General features: G+C 41.1%; 1 protein-coding gene across 1 annotated transcript in view; it reads left to right on the top strand.

Annotated features, from left to right (window-relative positions):
* Nucleotides 1-425: 425 nt before the first annotated feature.
* LOC126260339 (synaptogenesis protein syg-2-like) overlaps nt 426-23,417 on the top strand; it is a 138,695-nt gene continuing 115,703 nt past the window's right edge. The window contains exons 1-4 of the mRNA XM_049957664.1: nt 426-438; nt 7,749-7,875; nt 12,538-12,746; nt 19,975-20,085. Of these exons, the coding sequence (XP_049813621.1) occupies nt 426-438; nt 7,749-7,875; nt 12,538-12,746; nt 19,975-20,085 (460 nt within the window). The remainder of the gene's footprint in view (nt 439-7,748; nt 7,876-12,537; nt 12,747-19,974; nt 20,086-23,417) is intronic.

Genomic DNA, 23,417 nt, shown 5'->3' with positions numbered 1-23,417 from the left:
TACTTTACGACGACCGTACAAAAATTTTAACAAATAGAAATTTCGTTAACTGTCGTTGAGGTGTGTGTGTGTATGTGTGTGCGCGTGTGTGCGTGTCCGCTCGCAAGTGCAAGAAGAGCTCTGAAATTGAAAATATGAATATGACAGTTGATGCGAAAAGTTGCGTCACTAATAAGACATAAGTCTTGGGTTGGATTCAACTGAAAAATTCGAAACATTTATAGAATATTGTACAAGAAATTGTTAAAAATTGTAAATAATTTTTTTCTAAATTTTGAAATACAAAGTACATTAATACATTACTAAATTTTGAGAAGATGTTCATAAAGTATCCTCCTCACCTTGTTTTTAATGCGAGGATTACTTTGTCATTGGCACACAGCTGCTAAATGAACCTTGATAAATGTGGCAGCTAACAGGCCACCATGGCAGAGAAGGGTAATGCCTTTGGCATGACAAATGATTTGTTTATTATGGTTACTGCTTCTCAAGCTACTTGCTTGAAAACGATGTTGTTCTGGCGTGCACGTTCTGACATCATATACACAAACTCTTAATGCTCGGTGTATCGAGGAATTCATACCACATACACCCTTTAACAACCGATAAACTGAAACGTAGGGTTCCCGCAGAATTCGGTGGATATCGTCATGATGTCATATATGCTAAAATCTGATGCTATACTTATCTACACTGTGGCGTAAACCATGGGATACCTTCCAAAAACGTGTCAGATGTCCTTTTGCCCGGCTAGTGCAGCAACGCGTCGTGGCATGGAGTCAATAATCGTTGGAAGTCCCTTGCAGAAATATTGAGCCATATTGCCTCTATTGCCTTCCATCATTGTAAAAAGTGTTGCCGGTGCAGGATTTTGTGCACGAACTGAGATCTCGATTTTGTCCCAATAATGTTCGATGGGATTCATGTCGGGGCATCTTGGTGGCCATATCATTCGCTCGAATTTTCAGATGAATTGTGGCTGGGCGACATGGTGCACGGTCATCCATTAAAATTCCATCGTTGTTCTGGAATACGAAGTCCACAGATGGCTGGAAATGGTTGAAATGTTCGAATGGCTCTGAGCACTATGGGACTTAAGATTATAGATCACCAGTCCCCTAGAACTAAGAACTACTTAAACCTAACTAGCCTAAGGACATCACACACATCCATACCCGAGGCAGGATTCGAATCTGCGACCGTAGCGGTCGCACGGTTCCAGACTGGAGCGCCAAGAACCGCTCGGCCTCAATGGTTGGCCGGCTGGAAATGGTCTCCAGGTGGACGAACATAAGCATTTCCATTTAATAATCCGTTCTGTTGGACCAGAGGATCCAGTCCATTCTATGCAGACACAGCCCACACCATTACGGATCCAACATCAGCTTGCACAGTGCCTGAAACGCGGCATTCCCGGCTCACTGTTGACACTGTGGATCTCGGAATATTGAACGATTTCCGAAATGGAGAATCCTATGGGTGTAGCTCCAACTACGATTCAGCGTGTTAATTCCCATCATGCAGCCGTAACTACACCAGAAATCTTCTAACATGAATCGCCTTACTAGAAAAGACAGCTCCTCCTATGCCCTGCCGTTTTACTCCTCCTCTACCCAGAACTACCGCCTTTTGTGTATGTGAATATCACTGTCCCGTGGCCATTATCGCGTCAGTGTGTGTTATTAAGCCACTATCCCGGAACCCTCAACCCGGAGTCCAGAACACGCTACCAGTTGGAGTTTGGCTATCTAACAGCTTTCAGAAGCAACAAAAATGTGATTATCAATACGTCTCGTAATCATTGAACGTATTTAAAAATTTAAAATGCTTTCATAATCTGCTCACTGGGAGGTATAGGCGGGTGGTAAAAATTTAACACACTTTTACAAATATTACATTACAGTGTAATTGATGGCACACAAATTCCAGGTATTTATTCATACATTATCTGAGAATCAGAGAAATTAGTGACTTCCTACTAATATTATACATAGCCTTTACGAAACTTTTGTGACACTCACCACGAAATAATAAGAGGAAAATACTTTATTGCTTACTAAATTTTCGCTGTTCGTGCAGTAAAATAGTAATGTCAGACATATCGTTTTAAATTATTACTTGTTTACTACCGACTCTATTCGCAACACAGTTTGCAGGCAGTGTCTACTTATATCAATGAACGTGCAAAATTATATAGCTGTACCATACATCAGGACATATGACGTCATGAACATTTACATGCTAAAAACCGGATTTTGCAAAAAAATAAATAAATAAAATAAAAAAGGTCCTGCAGTCAAACCTCCGAACCAGGCTTAACGTTTCAATTTATTACTTCTTGTTTACTATTAACTCTATTCGCAACAAATTTTTGTGACATTATTAATATATATCGCCGAATGTACCTGCAAAATTACATCACTGTATGACGCATGGTCTGGAGATATGACGTCATGACTACTGAACGCGTGAAGAACTTATTTTTGTATATCATGGAGCGCAAATTACCCAGACTATTTCCATCTAGTGTTTCGTAATAAGAGCACTTAGGACTTCCAACAAACATTAAGCATAATTTAAAATATTTTTCAAGCTTTTTTTTCGCTTGGATGCTTGACGTCGAATTTTTAACACATTAACTCATTTGTAAAGTAGTCAGACGTTTTAAGCTCTCTTATTCATCGGCGTTCCAGTCTTTAAGGAGTTGGGGATTCATTGTATATAATTAAGAGTGTTAGTCGTAATAAATACACCACCGATGCAAGGGGCATTACCCCGTCATTGCCTGTTTTCGTGTACTACAGTTTTGACATGGGCGCATATGACCCTAGTTTTTCTTGCGCCCTAAACCAAAAAAAAAAACAAACCCAGTCTTTTGATCATAGAATGAAGGCATTCACGACCGGATGACAGCTCATCCTCAGAGGCGCTCCTCCGATGAGTCTTGCCGACTGACCGTTCGGACGTCCGAGAGCCACACACGAGGACTACTCGGAAAGTAAGGAGCGATAGGTCACGAAATGGAAACCATAGTGAAAATCAAAACTGTTTTATATGCAACAGATACCTACCACTTCAAGCTACTTATCTCCATAGTCGCCGATCCGACTTACACGTTTGTCGTAGCGTTGTACCAACTTTCCAATACCCTCGTTATAGAAGGCAGCCGCCAGTGCTTTCCGCCAATTCTCTACACTGGTCTACAGCTCGTTGTCTGTGCCAAAATGTTGTCTTCATAGCCAGCGGTTCACGTGAGAAGAGATGAATCTCAGAGGGAGACAATTACGGACTGTATTGTGGGTAATCAAACATTTCTAACTGTAAACGATGCAGAAGCACTTTCATTGCCCCTGCAGAATATGGCTGAGAATTGTCTTGAAGAAGAAAACGCACGACAGTTATTTAATGTTGGCTGCACAGCTTCAGGTGGAATTTCTCATTAGGCCCTCGTACTTGGCTGGAGACACTGTTGTTCCAGGTATGTTTATGTTCTCCCTGTGTGCTCAGAACTAAAGTGAACGACGCGGCCGGCCGAAGTGGCCGTGCGGTTAAAGGCGCTGCAGTCTGGAACCGCGAGACCGCTACGGTCGCAGGTTCGAATCCTGCCTCGGGCATGGATGTTCGTGATGTCCTTAAGTTAGTTAGGTTTAACTAGTTCTAATGACCTCAGCAGTTGAGTCCCATAGTGGTCAGAGCCATTTGAACTATTTGAAAGACGCGATGCGATCGATGCGCATACTAGAGACACTGCCCGAGACACCTGTTCAAAACGTCATCGCATTTTCACTGTAGTTTCCATTTTGCGGCCGAACGTTCCTTAGTTTCGGAATAACCCTCACATATACTGTAGGAAAGGGGGCGTGGTCGTAGTAACATGTGATGAGCAGAGATAAACCTTGTAGATTAAACTATCTATCGACTGTCGTCAATGATAAAATTGTCTAGCGATTCGGCAGAGCTCCTGTCCTTATACCGCTAAGTTTCATTGCCTCCTCCTTCCTATTAAAATTATCCTTATGCTTATAAATTTCCATGGCTTCTCTACAAAGTCGTGGATAATAATTTGACGTTGTAGATAAAATTTCTGTTTCAGAAAACTTCAATTCGTGGTTTTATAACTGAAGAGCATGCTCTGCTACAGCTGATTTCTCTATTTCTCCTGGTCGGCAAAGACTTCTGTGCTCTTTTAACCGAGTATTTACGCTCCTCTTGGTACTTCCAATACAAATTTTACCACACGTACATGGAATTTTGTATACACCACATGCCGATAGTGGAGGGCGTTTATCCTTCACAGGTCGGAGTACTTGACTTATTTTCTTTGTTGGTTTATAGATCGGTCTGATGTCATGTTTGTGTAAAATCTTACCGATCTGTTCCGTTACTTTTTTAATAAAAGGGAGAGAAACTGTATTTTTCCGTCGTTGTGGTTCATCCTCGTCTTTCGGTCTTCTTTTCCTTGGTGGCAAAATTCTTTTTACCTCTTTCCCTGAGTAGCCATTTTTCTCGAAGGCCTGCCTCAGATGTTTCATTTCAGCGTCCAGGTTTTCCGATGTGCATATCGGTTCGGCTCTATCGACAAGAGTTTTAATGATACTTCTCTTTTGTTGTGGATGGCGAATGGAGATTTTATGCAAATATCTGACGGTATGTGCACTTTCCGAAAAACTTGCATTGTACCGTCTCGTAACTAAAAGATCTAAGAAAGATATTCTGTCATAATTTTCCATTTCCACGGTGAACTGGATTTTTGGCTTAATTTTATTTAGATGATCAAAGAATTCGTCCAAAGCCTCTCTACCACTGGACAAAACTGAAAATGTGTCATCTACAAACAGATACCAGCGAAATGGTTTTCTTGTTTGCTTTGTCCGGAGCCGATTGTTCTTATTTCTCCATATAGAAATTAGCGATCGCAGGAACTAATGGGTTATCCAACACGATCGACCACCTGTTCGTAATGTACGGCCTGTGGCGGAGTGGATTACACGACAATAACATTCCTGCAATAGTCTGGCCTGCACAGAGTGCTGAACTTAATCCTATCGAACACAATTCGGATGTTTTGGGACGCCGACTTTGTGCCAGGCCTCACCGACCGACATGCATGCCTCTCCTAGTGCAGCACTCCGTAAAGAGCGGGCTGCCATTCCCCAAGAATCCTTCCAGCACCTGACTGAACGTATACCTGCGAGAGTGGCAGCTGTCATCATTGCTAAGAGTGGGCCAACACCATACTGAATTCCAGCACTACCGAAGGGTGGCCCCACGAACTTGTAAGTCATTTTCAGCCAGGTGTCCGGATACTTTTGATCACATAGTATATTCTTGAAGGCAATAAAGTTTATATCCTCTTAATACCAAGTCCCAGAAATCGATATGGCATTCTGTGTACGACCTACATAAATTCAGGTAATATCTATTTGATACGTTCCGTTGTTTCTATGATCGATTCGTTCGATCTATCCTCAATCAGTCTATCGAGTCAATATTTGCGCAGAAGAGAAATTGAAGAATGAAGACAACGACCGTTCTCTCCTCACAACTCTATGTTCAATGAAGCGAGCTTCATACGTACACATAATGCCGTTTTTTCGGAAATCTAGTGAATAAATAAATAAGTATAGATATAATTTTAACAAAATGAAGAAAATATATAGACGGTGTTGAAACAGCTCTAATTTTTCGTGGCCACACTCTCGTTAATAGGCATTCTCAAGATTATTGGTAGCCACTGAAACGAAACCGTAATTAAAACTCCACGGACAGCCAGAGAATCTTATTGCCTTCGTGGTGCTTTACAACACGACGTGAGAGGCTTCACTGATTTGTATAGCAGTATATTGAGCTTTCTGCACGATACCGAATCAAATCTGTACATTGCCCCAAATAAGCCGAGGCAGTCATCAGCACAAAGGCTTGCTTAGTACAGAGCTGTACTTTATGAGCAAGATTTTATTGGAGGCGAAAAGACTTTGCTTATCACCAACTGGAACAGACGTAGTTTTTAACTGGAGTCATATCGATGGATGTACTCCACATTTGTCATAATATGTGAAGCATTCGTTTCAGTGTGGAAGTTGTCGTCAGCGTGTGCGGAAGTGAAATGCTCTAAGCCCAGAGACGTATGAGTGAATAATGTAAACCAATTCGAAGAAATATAAGATCGAAAAATTATTGGCGATGTTAAGAACGATGGGAAGCAAGGTCGTAACGTACCAGGCAGCTTTGTTTAACTTTTGTGCAGAAGAAGCAATACACAAAATGCAAGAACTATCGGAACTGGAATAGAACTAGAAAAAGGATATCAATAATAAGTTTAGCATAAGGTACATCGCTTGTGATTGGAACTGATGAAGTCTTTGTAAAGTTCCCTGAATGGAACGAGCATACCAGAGTACGTGAGTTACAGAAACATATATAAGGATGGTGGAATGGAAAGTGACACCCCGTTTAACATCAGATTTAAGAATGTTGGTCTTGTAGAAAACCTGGTAGAAATTTTCTATTGAGGAACCAAAACTGCACAAACAGTGTAAAAGATGTTAGAAGTAGACTGGCGACGGCAAAGAAATATTTCGAGAAAAGATCTCTGCTGCTGTTAAATACATATGAAATTGAGAATTAACTTATTAGAACGGTATATAAGTAGCACAGAATTGTGTGGAAGTGAGACTGAACAACGAGAAAATCTGAAAGAAAATACGTTCCAAAAGTACATTATTGCACCTAATTATAAGAACAGGTCATTGGTCTGAATGCATTACAAAATATAAAACATAATTAAACGAGATAAGGAGTCAACAAAGGATATTGGATGGGACACTTCAAACATATACTCTGAAACTGTGGTGAAAACGTGTAACATCAGTCAACATCAGTTGCGAAAGAAAATCTGAACCTATTAATATCCTGCATTTGTAATCGGTGCGTATCTACAAGGACAGCGAGGGACAGCCAAGGAGTGTCATTTCTGATAAATATTCTTACTTGGTGTGAAATTATATCTACGATACCCTATCTGTATCTAGGGTCGTAGGTTTGTTGTACCCACTGATGAACTTCAAGAAGATGCTGAAAAACTGTCCTGGCAAACAATTCAAGATAGGTGAAAGTTATCCAGTGAAAGCCTTCTTACAAAATTTCAAGAACCAACTTTAACTGATGAACTAAGAAATACAATACAGCTCCCCAAAGTACCGCTGCCGTGGTGATTGCAAACATAAGATTCATTAGATTAATAAATTACAGCGCAGGGGTGGCGTTTAAGCATTTTTTTCGTTCCGTGCTCCATGCTTGAATGGAATGGAAAGCAGCCCTTATGTCAAAACAGAATGCATTGCACAGTGATTTGCAGAGTATGGATGTAGATGTAGAGCACGAACATGCTTACGGCTTAAAAAGAACAGAAGGAATAGCTATTTGCATAATATGCGAACCTAATTTCCCAAAGCACTTGTAAATGATTTACATCACCCCTTCCTATTGCCTGTGACACAATGCAGAATGATTTTGGAAAATGTGGACGAATGAGATTTAAAATGGATAGGAAAATGCGGAAAAGTTTGCTTAATGATTGTGTGAGACTGATTTCGTTTTCATAAACATTTAATTTGAGATTCGATTGCCTGCTGATAAGTAAAACAGAACTAATAACTGGCTTAGGAAAGAGTAACAACGAAGTTACAATACACGACCTCTATTGGCGAGGAACTTTGACACGGCCGGCGCTGGCGCATGTGTTCCAGGTCCTGTAGTTCCACTGACGGCCGTCGAGGGTCGCGAAGCGCTGCTGCCTTGCAACGTGACGCCATCCATCGCCGGCGACGATGTATTCCTCGTCCTCTGGTCCAAAGACGCCGACCACATCTACAGGTGAGACGACGATAGACAGTAAGCTCATAAACCTACACCAAAACTGTTGTCATGCAGCGTGAAAATTTTCTCATTTGAATATTTAGATAAATTAGCAGCTCGTTTGTCTTATTATGTGCTTTGTGCAGTTTTGTGTCAGTTTTCTGTTTCTTCCCTTGGCGCAGTAGTTACTACAAGAAAAGTTTTGGCGATATTTTTGTTCACATCTTACAACTTCCCTGAGAAGACGGGGTTTTAACAGTTACAGTATAAGTACAGTACTGTCTTTCCACAATAGATTTTGAATGGCAACTAATTTGTTTAAATATACTTTACGAAGTACGCCAAACCTGCGCTGTAGATAAACATGGTACAACACTTAGAGTTATTATTCGTTTCACAAGTAGTTTCAGTTAACTTGTAAGATTCCGAAGAAATTTCTTTCGTAACGGTACATCTGCTTCTGTATTCGAAAGCCAACTTTTAATTTGTAACGGAGACCACTTTCACTACAGCTGTTAAGAACCATATTTCCTGATTCACTCGAATAAGGTGTGTTTGTCAATCCGGGTGGTTACTGCTATGTACTCCAAGTATTTTACTCTTTCTAGTGATTCATTACTAGTAACCTAATTGAACCTTACTTAATCTCTTCGCGCATTTACACTCAATACGTCACATTTATTGACATTGAGTTTCAACCGCCAGTACCAGCACAAATCGTTACCATTTTGCAAGTTATCCTTTATTAAACGGAAGAGAGAGTAACAGCTTATGATATATAGCCAGTTGCTCTATGTTTGGCCCAAATCAACCCCTTTAATAACTACAGTGACATCTTAAGTAGCAGGAACAGAAACTGTTACAAGACTTATCATCTTGAAAATAAATAAATAAATGAAATTCTGTCGCCCCTACAGAGAATGAACATGCCTGTGCTGTGGAAGATTCGTTTGTCTTCTTAGATACGCCATTAATGCAAAGAAGTTGTAGCTAATAGAACATCGTGTGTTGTGCTCAGCGGCAAAAGTAAGACACAAGTAAAAGTCAAGTCAGGTGATATACAGAGAAGTGTAAATATGACGGCTAATGTTCTCAATATACGTGTGCCAGTATTAGGTATCATCGTCAGCAGTCTGCGTAATTATTCTCCTTGAGTGATGGAAGTGTAGAATTGTACAAATTTCCACTACGTACACTGAAAAACGCATGAAACTGACGACTCGATGCCTCTGAGATGTGTCACAAGCGGATGCTGAAAATGACGAGGACTACTAAACGTTAAAGAATGAGAAAATTATCCGCAGAATCGGTGAAGAAAGGAACATACTGAAAATATTCACAAGAAGAGGGAACAGGATGACAGGACGTGTTACGATATCAGGGAATAACAATTTCCGTGGTACTAGAGGAAGCTGTCGAGGGTAAGAACTGTAGGGGAAATAAGAGACCGCCATACGTCTAGCAAATAATCGACGGCACTTGGGTTAAGTGCACAACAGTAGAGGATGGCCGGGTCAATCAAGTCAGAGCACTATTTACCCAAAAACGCTGTATATCGTGATCTGCTCTCAGGATTTAAGGGAAGTGCAGAACATCTTCTTAAGAGACTGCTTTTTCAGAGCAACTAACCGAGAATCTTGGTCACAAAGACTATGTTGTTCTCCAGAAACCATGATCGGTAAAATTTTATAATCAGTATCCACGACGGCGCATTTCAGTAGTACCACCGTGCAGTTCACACAGGATCATGAAAAAAAAAAGGCCGGACAGTGTTGCCGAGCGGTTCTAGGCACTTCAATCTGGAACCGCGCGACCGCTACGGTCGCAAGTTCGAATCCTGCCTCAGGCATGGATGTGTGTCATTTCCTTAGGTTAGTTAGGTTTAAGTAGTTCTCAGTTCTAGGGGACTGGTGAACTCAGATGTTAAGTCCCATCGTGCTCAGAGCCATCTGAACCATCTGAAAAAAAGGGCGTGTAGGGGAATCTTTGAAGGCACAAAAAAAAATTTTCCCTCACTCCTATAGAGCGGAATGATGTAGGTTGAAAGCTCTCTCGACCACTCGTAGCTCAATATCCTGAAAATTATATGTGTGAGGGATAGTTATAATTAAATCTTTGCTACTTGAGAGGTCCCCCATGAAAAACAAGTGATCGCAGGACAATGAAACTTCGTTTAAACATTTGTAAACACATGCGGAAGAGGAATTACGAATAAACCATACAGATAAACACACTTTAATCTCTACACGACAGGTAATGCTTGGCAATTGCATACAATGTTTATGTTCCAAGTTGCAAATTTTAGTGTGACGACCATCTGACGACAACCAGGATAGAGGTTTCTCTACTGCTGCCCGAAAGCACAGTGGATCATTGAACGTTCGGCTGTCGTGACACACCTCGTGATCTGCTTAATAATTGCACATTGCGTCCAGCATTCTCAGTCGTGGCAACGGTAACTTTTGCAACAATTTGTGGTGCAATTGGCAGTCGGTGTCTCCGAGAAGCAGTTACCAAATCGCTGGTTATTTCGAACTTCCGAATACTGTTCCTCAAACCCGGTGTGGAAAGAGGACCTCTCTGTATTCCTTTAATGCATCGATACTCACGAAGAGCAACAGTGCTGTTGATGTTGTTTTGATAAAACAGCTTTACCTGTGAAGCTCTGGTCTCCTTGTCCAGACCATGTTGACTGTCTGCAAATGTAATGTACACCAATATTTGTGTTTGAACGCCATCGACGTGCCAATATTGGCGCCTAACGGCGGGTCATGACACTAACACTACTTACAGCACAAATCCTACAGCGCAGTCTTAATAGCATTCCTATAAATTTGGGTATTCGCACGGTAAATAGTTCTTCGTCTATACTGTAGGAAGTTTAACTATAACCACTCTATACAATTACGCTTATCCATTACGGATATTTTAGAACCGTGACTGTATATTGAATGTAAATAAGTTATACACAACTGCAACCAGTCACTTTCCTTTGAATAATAAAGCTTTATTACATGAACCGGTTTTCGAACCTTTTCAGGTTCATCTTCAGATGGTTTCGGGAGGATCCGGGAACCAATAATGTAATTATGCTACTACCAGTAATGATGTAACTTCCCGGATCCTCCCGAAACCATCTGAAAATGAACCTGAAAAGGTTCGAAAACCAGTTCATGTAATAAAGCATTATTATTCAAAAAAAGTGACTGGTTGCAGTTGTGTATAACTTATTTACACTCTATACAATGTATGTAGCTATTCACCAGTGTACAGTATTTAGTATCTTCCTTACTCAATACTGCAGCCATCTGCATATGTGCATATTACTATCCCATGATTTTTGTCACCTCAGTGTACATTCCCTGTTGGTTAAACCTCTTGCCCTGTGGCCGTAGCCATATTTTCACCACGAACACACTCCAATGCTTACCGATAACTATAGAGACAATTTTCGAGGTGCGATGCGACTGTATACGTGAGTAATAAAGTCGTCTCCATTCACATGTCGGTAACACCGTCTGTGGCAAGAGATCCCGAACATGGTCGAATGTGGAGCTGAGTTTCTGCATTTCCTGACGCTTTAAGTTCCTTTAGCTACAGCTCGACATTACCTCTATTACCTGAATCTTTCCCAAATTGTACACAGACGTTTACATTCACCACGGTTTATTGTTCCGCAAACCAAGAATTTGGTTGCAATATATCATTTGTAACGAATATTTTATATACGAGTAGATGCCATTTTGGGGGTTAACTACGGCTATACCATCTAACGGATTCTTTGAAACTTTGCACGCATTCAGAAGAAACATCAAATTTAAAGCACCTTTTCCAAGTGTAAGTAACACTGCTAGACTAACTTTCTTACATGCGATTTACGGCAAAAAAAAAAAAAAACCTACGTCTAAGCACCTGTGCCCCATCAGTTATTGTAATAATTGCAGTTCTTCATCTATGCTGCTACCACTATTGCCGCCTTCGGCGCACAGTTCACTGGGCATCTCATCTCTGTTCCACCACCGGCAGGTCAAGCACTGACGCCGAAATACGGACACCAACTTTCGAACGAGTTCCTAAGCAGTCTCCCTGCAAAAACCACACCAGTCTCCCAGTACCACAGACCAAGGTTGTACGAGAGTCGTCGTCGGTGACGGGGCAGGAGGATACCGAAGTAATACCATGTGGAGCACGTGTTGGTCTCACCGCGGACTTCTAGGCTGAGCTACACACGACTGATTTCGTGAAAGTGTACGGGCCTGAAAATGGCGTTGAAGCAACGCCGAGACTAGTAACGAAGTAAATATAAAATCTTAAGTACAGTTGGAGGAATTACATTTAAAAAAAAACAAAAAAAACAAACAAAAACATACCAGCTGTGTCCCACCTTCATCCAGTTTAAATATGGATGTACGAAGACACAAGCCCTTGTTTTGTCGTTTGGGCCCACTTATGGCTCTTTGGAGTCCAGTGGTTATCGCCAGATGACGCTACGTCGAGCCATGTGGTATGTCCACTGCCTGAAACGCCGCTCTCAGTGTAGGTAAGGGCTGTGACGCAAGTAGTGCCATCTGAAGAACCTTGTGTGCGTCGCGCTCGCTGTCATTGGCGGATATAACACTTGCAGTTTCGGTCGTTTGCTTGCTGGTGCCACCTGACGTACGCTGAACACTCTGCCCGCAGCTACGACGCCCGCGACCGGTCCATGCAGGCAGGCGCGCACTGGCGGGACATGGCGCTGGTGGGGGACCGCGTCTTCTTCCGCACGGCGACGTCGCCACCCGAGTTGGCCATCGGCGAAGTGCGTGAGAGTGACAAGGGGCTGTACCGCTGCAGGGTCGACTTTCGGGAGTCGCCCTCCAGGACCACCCGCATCAGGCTCGACGTCGTTGGTGAGTGTCGCCGAACCATCTCGTGCTCTTCAAATTAGCTTAATGCACTCTACGTTGCTGATGTCTCGTATTGTATAATATGTGAACGAAGGTCCGTGCAGTGCCCTAATATCTATCAAAATCATTTACACGATCTTCACTTTTTAGTATAGTCCGTGTGTATACGCACATGTCGGTCTTCACCGTTCTACAGAAGCGCTCTTTTTGGATGGTACAGCCGATTAATCGGCATTGTCCAGATACTTATTTTTTCCAAGCTCAAAATTTTTACATTTCACTGGTGCAAGAGATAATTAACCATAGTGTTTATCCAGATAGTAACTGACTCGTGCACTATACGGGGTGTTACAAAAAGGTACGGCCGTACTTTCAGAAAACATTCCTCACACACAAAGAAAGAAGATATGTTATGTGGACATGTGTCCGGAAACGCTTACTTTCCATCTTAGAGCTCATTTTATTACTTCTCTTCAAATAACATTAATCATGGAATGGAAACACAGCAACAGAACGTACCAGCGTGACTTCAAACACTTTGTTACAGGAAATGTTCAAAATGTCCTCCGTTAGCGAGGATACATGCATCCACCCTCCTTGGCATGGAATCCCTGATGCGCTGATGCAGCCCTGGAGAATGGCGTATTGTATCACAGCCGTCCATAAACGAGCACGAAGAGTCTCTACATTTGGTACCGGGGTTGCGTAGACGAGAGCTTTCAAATGCCCCCATAAATGAAAGTCAACATTACCTTCCTTCAATTGGGCCAACTGGCGGTGAATCGAGGAAGTACAGTACATACTGACGAAACTAAAATGAGCTCTAACATGGAAATTAAGCGTTTCCGGACACATGTCCACAGAACATCTTTTCTTTATTTGTGTGTGAGGAATGTTTCCTGAAAGTTTGGCCGTATATTTTTGTAACATCCTGTATATGTTAGAAATTACTTCAGAAATTGTATACTTACGCTTTCTATGTCATAGAGAAAGATGTATCTAAGTCAATATGTAAACTGAAGTTCGAGAGGGCGGGGGAGAGGGAGAAAGGAAAGTGAGGGATTACTGATGTGAGTTGTATCAGGACATTACGCGGTATCGGCGGCAACGAGCGAATATGTGTACCAGACCTGGATTCGAACCTGGGATCTCCTGATTACTAGGCGGGTTCGTGAACCAAAGCGCCATCTGGGACATAGTGTTACCACAACTTCGCAGACTATCTGGGCACGCCTCACGGCCGACACACAGAGCGCCACCTACCCTCAGTCCCTGTCAATTTCCTCCGTGCTCGAAAAAATGGCTCTAAGCACTATGGGACTTAACATCTGGGGACATCAATCCCCTAGACTTAGAACTACTTAAAACTAGCTAACCAAAGCACATCACACACGTACATGCCTGAGGCAGGATTCGAACCTGCGACCGTAGCAGTCGCGCGGTTTCGGACTGAAGGCGCCTAGAACCGCTCGGCCACCAAAGCCGGCCTCCTCCATGCTCACTACTACGACGTAACCGCAGGAGCTTGTATGTATTTGTGCATCCGCACTGAACGAGATGGATCCATTGCCCATCTAGGTGAATCAATTACACGAATGCATGGTGTCTGTCTTTCGGACTTGTGTCTTTATATTTTAGCATGTTCGAAAGAACAAACACCACGAATTCGTACAACTATCTGAGATGAACTGAGAGCAGTTTGTGATGGCCCAGAGGCTCGGCACGAGCATTACGGGAACTGCACGACTTGTCAGTGTTCGAGGAATGCTGTGGTGAGTGTCTTCAACACGTAACGACACGAAGATGAAACCGCATCCAGACCTTGTGGGATTGCGCGGCCACTGCTCATTGCGGATGCCGGACGCCGTAGCCTGGGCAGACTGGTAAAACAGGACAGCCCGGGAATTGTGGCGGAACTGACATCAGACTTTAGTGCTGGCCAGAGCACAAGTGTGTCTCAACACACAGTGCACCAAACAATACTAACGATGGACCTCCGCAGCGGACGATTCATGCATGTGCCAATGTGAACACTACGAAATCGGCAACTGTGACTTAAATGGTTACTTTACCATCGGCACTGGACGTTGGCACGGTGGCAGAACGTTGCGTGGTCTGATGAACCCCAATACCTTCTTCATTGTGCTGGTGGGAGCGTGTGAATCCATCTTCCAGGGGGAACAGCTCCTTGACATTGTACTGTGGAACAGAGACAAGCTGGCACCGGATCCAGTATGCACTGGGGAACAATCATGTGGCCATCTGTGTGTACAGTGGAGCTCGTGCAAGACAGCATGACGGCCAAGGAGTATCGTACACTGGTTGCATACCACGTACACCCCTTCTTGTTTCCTGACAACAGTGACATTTTTCAAAAAGATAATGTGCCATGCCACAAGGCAAGGAGTATGATGGAGCTGTTCGGGGAAAATAGTGCCGAGTTCCAATTGATGTGCTGGCCTCGCATCTCGCCAGATCTGTACCCGATCGAACACATTTGGGATGTGATTGAAAGTGATGACTCTGCTTATCGCCGCCCTCTCCGAGGTTTACGGGAAATAGGGGATTTGTGTATGCGGATGTGGTACCAATGCCTGCACCGACCTACCAAGGCCTGATTGCTTCCATGCCACGAAGCGTCGCAGCTGCTATACGTACCAAAGGTGGACATACCGCCTACTAGGTGGGTGGTCAAAACGTTCTAGCTGATCACTGTATATGGTGTTTCAAACCCATTGCATCAAACGTCTAGGCATAAATGGAAGTTTCTCACAAACCTGTAATTGTACATACATTAAAATACGTGAGATTATTCCAAGACTATTGTCCACTATAGTGTATTTAAAAATTTCTGGAGCATTTAACAATAATTTCCTGAAAGAGGTATATAAAAGAAACGAATTTGCGATGTTATTTTACAATTATACAATGCAGACTCGATTATCCGACCCCGAGTTACATTTATTCGCGATTGTCTGGATTGTCAACGGCGAGCAAATGTCGTTGTTGTACAGTCCGTGCATGCACGCAGTTGTCTAGCTGGCACTACTAGTTCAGTAACGGGGCACTTCTTTTTTTCAAAAAACGAGGTAGAACGGTTTTCGTTTTCTAGTGCATAGTCAGATTTTCAGAGGTTAAATTCTACTTCACAGTTTCTGCTCCAGATTCCCGTCTGTCATGCACTCGTTGATGAAATCCTTTTCATAAGGAAACTGGGCTACTGAAACTACGCTCACTTTGATTAATTGTTGCTTTCGGTAGAAAAAAAAACCATGCTTTTCCGTTCGAAGTGATTTTGAGATACTTTCCCACTTGTTTTTTTAAAAAAAATTTTTTTTATTGACGGAATATAATGCAAACCCTTTTCCTGAAAACATAGCCCTCCTTGTTTTTCCACAGGTGCAACCTGCTGCTCAATTTTTCTAACTCAGTATTTCATGTTTCTTGGTCCTGAGGCCCAGTCAATGGACCGTAGTGGTGTGATCTTCCTCTCTTAGCAATTATACGAGAAAAGCTATGAGCATACAAAAACAAAGATATATGTAACAAGACGGTTATCTTCAACTAAGCATGAAGCGTTGATTCATGTGGAAGCAGCTCTGCTAACAGTAACGAAATAAATTTGAATTTCAGCATTTGGAGACCTATTTAGAAGCTTCCTCTCTGATAACGCAGAACTGACGCACTGAAGCGCTTAAATTAATCATTCTCTTCAATGTTTCTGAATTATTGAACGACGAAAAGTGGTTAGTTACTGAATTAAAGCCAAATAGAGTCATTGCTAGGCCATGTGAGAACCATATTAGTGTCTTAGCGCCTTAGACGTCTTGGCTGGTATGATGTCTCCTGCTAATAAGGAATATCGCGTTATACACATGTGTTCTGAACAAAAGAAAAGCAGAAGAGGAAGCACATACAGGAATAGCTGAAAATGATATCGAGAATACGAGTAGCGAAATGAGAATGTCAGAGTGTGATCAAGCGTGATCTTCCTTCTCGAGACGGCATACGAATGAGGTATTAGGGGAAAGAGAATGATATTTTGAAATCTACAAGACACGAAACTAAGTAATGCAAAGGAATCTAATGTGAAGGTGACAACCGAGAGTCGGATAGGAATGTTGACAACGGACTCTGGACACACAGGAATACAGTGGCGCTAAAAGTAGTTGATAATGGAAATTCCTATAAGGTCATCCTGAAAGGACAGATGCAGCACATATGACACATTCATTTAAATTTTTGTTATTTTTGTATGGCAGAAAAGCAGAAAATAACCTGTTATTCTCTCGGTGAGTTACCAGAGATTTATTAAGAATTTGTTTCAGACATGAAATAATGTTCACAGATACCGACTCAGCAGTTGTTCTAGTGTTTTCATATTTTTGACTATGCATAATGTCACACCACTTTAAAGAAATTCATAATGGGATCATATCTTCGCGGAACATGTGTTTCTAAATTAAATAAATGACACATTTGGTTAACTAGTGCTTCATAATCTCCGTTTTGACATCTTTATAGGGTTGCGTTATGGATTCAAGACGGAAAATCTTCATATGAATATTCGTATATTGACACAGTAGCATCTCAGATCCATGAACCACATTAAAGTTATCCTTTCTTAAATACATAATTTGTACGACTACTCTCACAGCTGTCAAGAGTTTTAAATTACCGGAAAATTTCATCATATACCTGACGAAGAATATGCTGTGATAGAAACAATTTTGGGGCACAGATTTAACATTTATCATGCATGATTAACTGTGACATGAAATTAGCTTAGGCACCATGCGAACATAATGGCAAGAAAAAGATTGATGGGTCTCAGAGAAGACGAATATAAAATACCATAAAAACAAAATGAAGTTATTATTCTTGTACTATTTCCGTCAAGCGGAGGAAAGCGGCGCATATATGTTACCTACATTCCTAGATGATAGAAAAGGGTCAAATAACCAGTTATTCTCTCGCTATGTTTCGCGCAATTTGTTGTGAATTTGTGTCGCACAGTAAAAATACATCTATCACTTGTGTGAGAAGCAGTTATAATATCTTTCATGAAACTCAAGACATTTGGCTGCACTGCCATAATTTATTCATTCACTACCTGTTTTGGTCATCGACCATCATCTAGTACATGAATCAACGTTAAACAGATAAAAATGGCAATTGAACAATAATGTACAAAACTTCATTAGGACACGAAAATACGATGTTCAACCATGAAATCGCATTAGCCGCTAAGCTCATGAATGATAACAATAATTTCCTCACATCAGCAACCTTCATCATGCAAACATACGAAACTGGTCGCACATAGTCGGCCGGCCGAAGTGGCCGCGCGGTTCTGGCGCTGCAGTCTGGAACCGCGAGACCGCTACGGTCGCAGGTTCGAATCCTGCCTCGGGCATGGATGTGTGTGATGTCCTTAGGTTAGTTAGGTTTAACTAGTTCTAAGTTCTAGGGGACTAATGACCTCAGCAGTTGAGTCCCATAGTGCTCAGAGCCATTTGAACCATTCGTACATAGTCTGGACATAATATGAATAGAGAAAGTACCCGTAACTCAAAGATAATACTACAAAAATATCTAGTTAATAAATTAATTAATTAATTTTAATATAAAAATAACATTGACAACAACGATTACAGTAAAGCCTTAAGTAATATTTGCAGAAAAGGGGATAACAGGGTGGGTACTTAATCACAGTTATCAAAAATACGTTCATTTTTATTTTTTTGAGTACAATTAACATTAGATACAGATCACAATGTGTTATCTAAATAATCGGTATTAAATGACAATAATTTCAACAATGTAACATGTGACAAAACCACTGAAGTATACTTAATGCACATGTGTCAGTAGCATACACTATACACAATTTCTGAGTACGATACACAGTTCAATGTTATCACATGTGCCAACAGGCAGGGACTCACGAACAAATGATATCTGAGTAAATGATTATACCTGAGGTCTCCAGTATAGTACTGAAAAGCTATATGATCACAGATATAAGAGAAAATTAAGCAGGGCTAGCAACACAAAGTAGATAGTGTTAAATTTCAATGGCGTAATGAAGAGTACCTTAGTGGCAGCATTGCAGAAATATTGTCAATAAAAGCATTATTTCATGTCCATATGTGAAGGTAAAGTAATTTAGCACACGGTATAAGATACAGCCAAGCAGGAATTATACGAACTACATTTCCCAAGACAAATCAGTACGCAATTCCAGAATGTATCAAATCAATATGGTATATCAGAGAAATAGTAAATGAGCTTATAATAGTTGTTAAAAAACAAGGGAGAATGGGCGTGATCTTCTTTAGGCAAGTGAACATTGTACAGAATGGGGCGAAGCGTTTGGCCAACAAATGATTGTCTAAAGTTGTATATTTTGGGAAGTGACTATAAATTAAAGTAACTAAACCAACTCACGAGTTCGTACGTGTTTTGATCGAAATTCGTGGCATTTTTTAGATGCTATTCATGCATGAATAACGGAAGTTCCAGTAATAGTTACTTATTGTATGTCGAATACAATCACGCGCTCGAAATGCGGACCGATCCCCGTACTGGTGTACGTCAGATTCACAGACTCATACTCCGTGGCGAACGTTGATAAGCTTGAACGTTACATTTAGCTTATCAAAATACTCAGATACCTTCAAGTGAACACACAATCAGAAATCAGTTGAATTTGAGCTGGCCAGCCTACACCAAAACACAGAAACCACTTATTAATAAGGATCTATGAGTGCAACTGAGTTTGTCTGTACACTACTGTGCACATGCTGAGGTAATACTCCTGTAAGAAAGCCGCAACTTTATCACAAATGGTGCGGATGTTGCCTCCGTCGGTAATATTTATTCAGGAATATTAGGGTTTAAGCTCTCTCGTAACACATGCTTCGATTCGGGAATTATGGAGAACCAATTTGAACGTGTTCGTTTCAAATTAAACATACCCGTATTTTCTCTAAGCGATTTAGGGAATCCACGAAAAACTTAAATACGGATGGACAGACGGTGATTAGACGAACCACCATTCTCGCGAATGGGAACATAGCGTTTTCCCAGTGCGCCACTTCATCCAGTTAGAATGTGAGGCCTATAACAATTTTTCTTTCTCGATGGGGTAATTTCTTACGTTTCCATTCTTCATTCCACAACGTAAATATACCTTCAGGACTGTACTACCACTGGTGCGTGTTCGCAGTTCCTCCGCAGGCGATGAGGATAATCGACACACACGGCAACGAGCTGCAGCGCCTGACGATGCCGTACGTGGAAGGCGACACCATGAGGCTGACGTGTATGGTGTCCGGAGGTATGTACTGCTGCAGTAATATGCACGTATGCTAACAGCAGTGAAAAATTACAAATATAGGGCGATTTATACAAAGGAGGACGAACTGCAGGAAACAGATGAGGAGCAAAAGAGGTGAAATGGACATATGGCCAGAACTGCGTTCGAAGGGTGGTCAGTGCACTCCAAGGTGTAAATAATAGACCTCTGACAGTCCATACGACCATTTTGCTTCTTATATTCTCAAGGATGGTTTCCTGTAGTTTGTCCCAATTTAACAAAATGACACTTTGTAATGCTGTAGTGATAACCAACAGACTTTACTTGAGTCGGACCTCAATTTGTAACTACCTATTATAGGAAATAATCTGTATCAAGTCCACCTAAATCTGTATATAGTTTTCTACATTTTCATAATTATATTACGATTGCCATTTATTTTTCTGCTTTTACTATATTTCATAAATTTTGCACTATGGCTACAGTCTAATGTTTTCTATCCATCTTGGACTCCCCACCCATCCCACACACCTACCACCTCCCAAACCCTTCCTCCCCGTGTCTTCTAGTCTCTCCCCCATTACCTCATCCCATGCTCTCCACCCTGCCAGCATTCTATACCAACCTAATCTAATGGATCACTCTCGTTCCCCACCGAGCCCTCTCCCCCATTTCCTCGACGCTTTGTCATTATATAACAGAGTGTCTTTTAACCACATCAGCTTACTTTGAGCCTTCAACCACTCGCTTATGGGTAGGTCCGTTGAAGTTTCGTGCCCCTCCCCATCCAATACCCCATCTTTCTCCCACCTCTTCACTCTCATTTTGATTTTTCCTGCTTTAACATTTAATCAAATATGCTCTCATATCCCTACTGCTCTCATATCCCCACTATCATTTTATTCAGCCCCACCTAACCAACTTCTACACATAACCACCTGTGACATTGTTTTTCCCACATTTCCATTTTGCCATTATCCTTTGACATTGCCGTCTGCCCCCCCCCCCCCCCCCCCCCGCTGCATTTGATTCCAAAACCATCTTTCTTTCTTAATTACACTGTTAACCATCTTAATTTTGTTAATTTTATAAGTCTTGGCACAACAATGTATATTCCTATCTCTCTCCCATTCCTCTTCACCAAGCATCCATTTACCCGTCCACCCCCCGCCACCGAGTTTTTAACTCCTATTGTAACTTTCGTATTTTGTATGATCAATGGCACTTACTATATTCTTATATGTGATTCACTGCCTTTGAGTTTTATTTCGTTTTGTTCCTTCTAGACTTTAGTTCCTTATCCAACTTAATGTAGGTTGAAGTATACAAGTTTATCAAAGATGATGACGCACAGTGCCACCCCAAAGATAATTATATATAGCTTGAAGATATTTAACATTAACAGTCATATCTATGACACTTAGTCCTTTTAGTATTCAGTTGCTCTATTACTGACACTCTGTGATTTCACTGCCCTTACGTTTTAAGGAAATGTGCTCATCTTTTATTTACCAGCGTAAGCCTGTTTTTACTAAGTATGACGTGATCCCATGATTATTTACTGATCTGTTAGAAGATGGTGATTTTACTTCTGGCATTTCATGGGGAACAAGTATTTTTCTTAATTTATGGGCAAATTTGAGCTTAAGTGTCCTGCAATATACGTTAAAGATATAAAATGTATGCTCATATTTCTCAATTATACGCTAATTTACATTTATTGCTTAACACAATGTACATATTTTGAAATTTTACGTGAGCTTACTGTGTGCAGTTTTTGCTTTTAGCAAATACTTGAAAATGCCATACAAGGCCGAAACCTGGTTTGTACATAAATAAACAATGAAACAGTCAAACGGCCGTGTGTTCCTTTAAAAAATCAATCTGTATAGTTCGTGATGTTCGGAATCTCTCTTATAAACTGGTCTGCATTCTGCCTTCACTCTATATTTATGGATGAAAATGCGCAACCGCATCGAAGAGGTGGAGGAATTCTTATGACGAGAGGATGTTCAGTGAATGGACTGGCCCAGTTGTGCGCTGTTGGGGTTTCCTGCAGCACGTCCACATGGATCAACAACCATTTAAGGGATGTCAAACTCGTTGGTGGAGGAATCTAATGCCCTGTCACGAAAACTCCTTACCAACTTTGTGGCCAACATGCAAGCATGTTGAAGTTTTATCTGAACCACAATTTTCATAATTTCACTGAAATAAAGTGACTGAAATGAATGGTGGCAATGAAGACAACATGCATAAAACAAAATGGTGTCCTTGAAATGTGTTCGAAAATTTAATGCTTGTAATGTAATGTATACATGTCTTGATCAATGAAAAATTTTCTCACACTCGCATTAGAACTATCATCATCAATTATATCAAGAGGAGCCCCTATGATCTAATTAAACTGCATTCCTTTTTATTTGTCTTACGTGAGCTCATCTTTCTTTTGATTAGTTTGATATGACCTACTGTGGTTTCTCTCCTGTGCCAGCCTCTTCACCTCAAGGGTTTTAATTAATTAAAATATATGTTTTACCTCATGATTTTTACTTTCTGCGGCTACCCCTAGTATCATGGAATTTATTTATGTCTTAACATGTGTGCCATCATCTCGTACGTATTCTACCCAGCACTTTCACATATTAGTTTCCTAATAGATACTGCAGAGAATTTTATTGTTTTATCAATTTATTTAATTATCAGTATCCTTCCGTAACGTTACATTTGATGCAGTACCGGGCTATACCCTCAGAAATTTTTTTCTCAAGTTCAGGCTCTTGTTTGACAAGAATTTTTAATTTTTATTTAATTTTCCACCTGTGCCTATTTTTACTTCTTCAATTTCGAACTAACGTAGTAAATAAAAGAAAGACATAAATAATATACATTTTTCGAAACAGGTTTCTTTGTGTTACCAAAGAATAAAATATAATGCTAGAAGTGCCGTTAAAACCCACACGCATGGAAGTCAAACGCAGGCCTAGTAGCCATTAGACACCGCCACAGTTACAAATAGCTCTATCGTCATGTATCTGCAGTCGATCAAAGTTCCTAATTCTTCGATTCATTAGAAGTATTACTATAACGGCCTGATACATAATAAAATATTCTTATTTTCGTATTTTTTCAATTTCACCTGGTCTGGTATGGGTCTTGCACAGTGAGATACGACTTCCACTTTTTCGCAAATGGAGACAAAGCGACACACACACACGCTGTCAAAGTAGTTACTAACGAGCGGTCGTCGTCTGGTATTCCTACGTTCGTTGCAGTAAGTTGGTTTGCAGGCTGTGGCATCTCCGTACAAGTGTAGTGTCAAAATTGTGTCTCTAGTAGTTTGCTTGTTTTTG

The sequence above is a fragment of the Schistocerca nitens genome, chromosome 5 (genome assembly GCF_023898315.1).
Source record: "Schistocerca nitens isolate TAMUIC-IGC-003100 chromosome 5, iqSchNite1.1, whole genome shotgun sequence".
NCBI lineage: Eukaryota > Metazoa > Arthropoda > Insecta > Orthoptera > Acrididae > Schistocerca > Schistocerca nitens.
The sequence above is the reverse complement of the archived record's forward strand: the minus strand, read 5'-3'. Positions and strand labels throughout refer to the sequence as shown.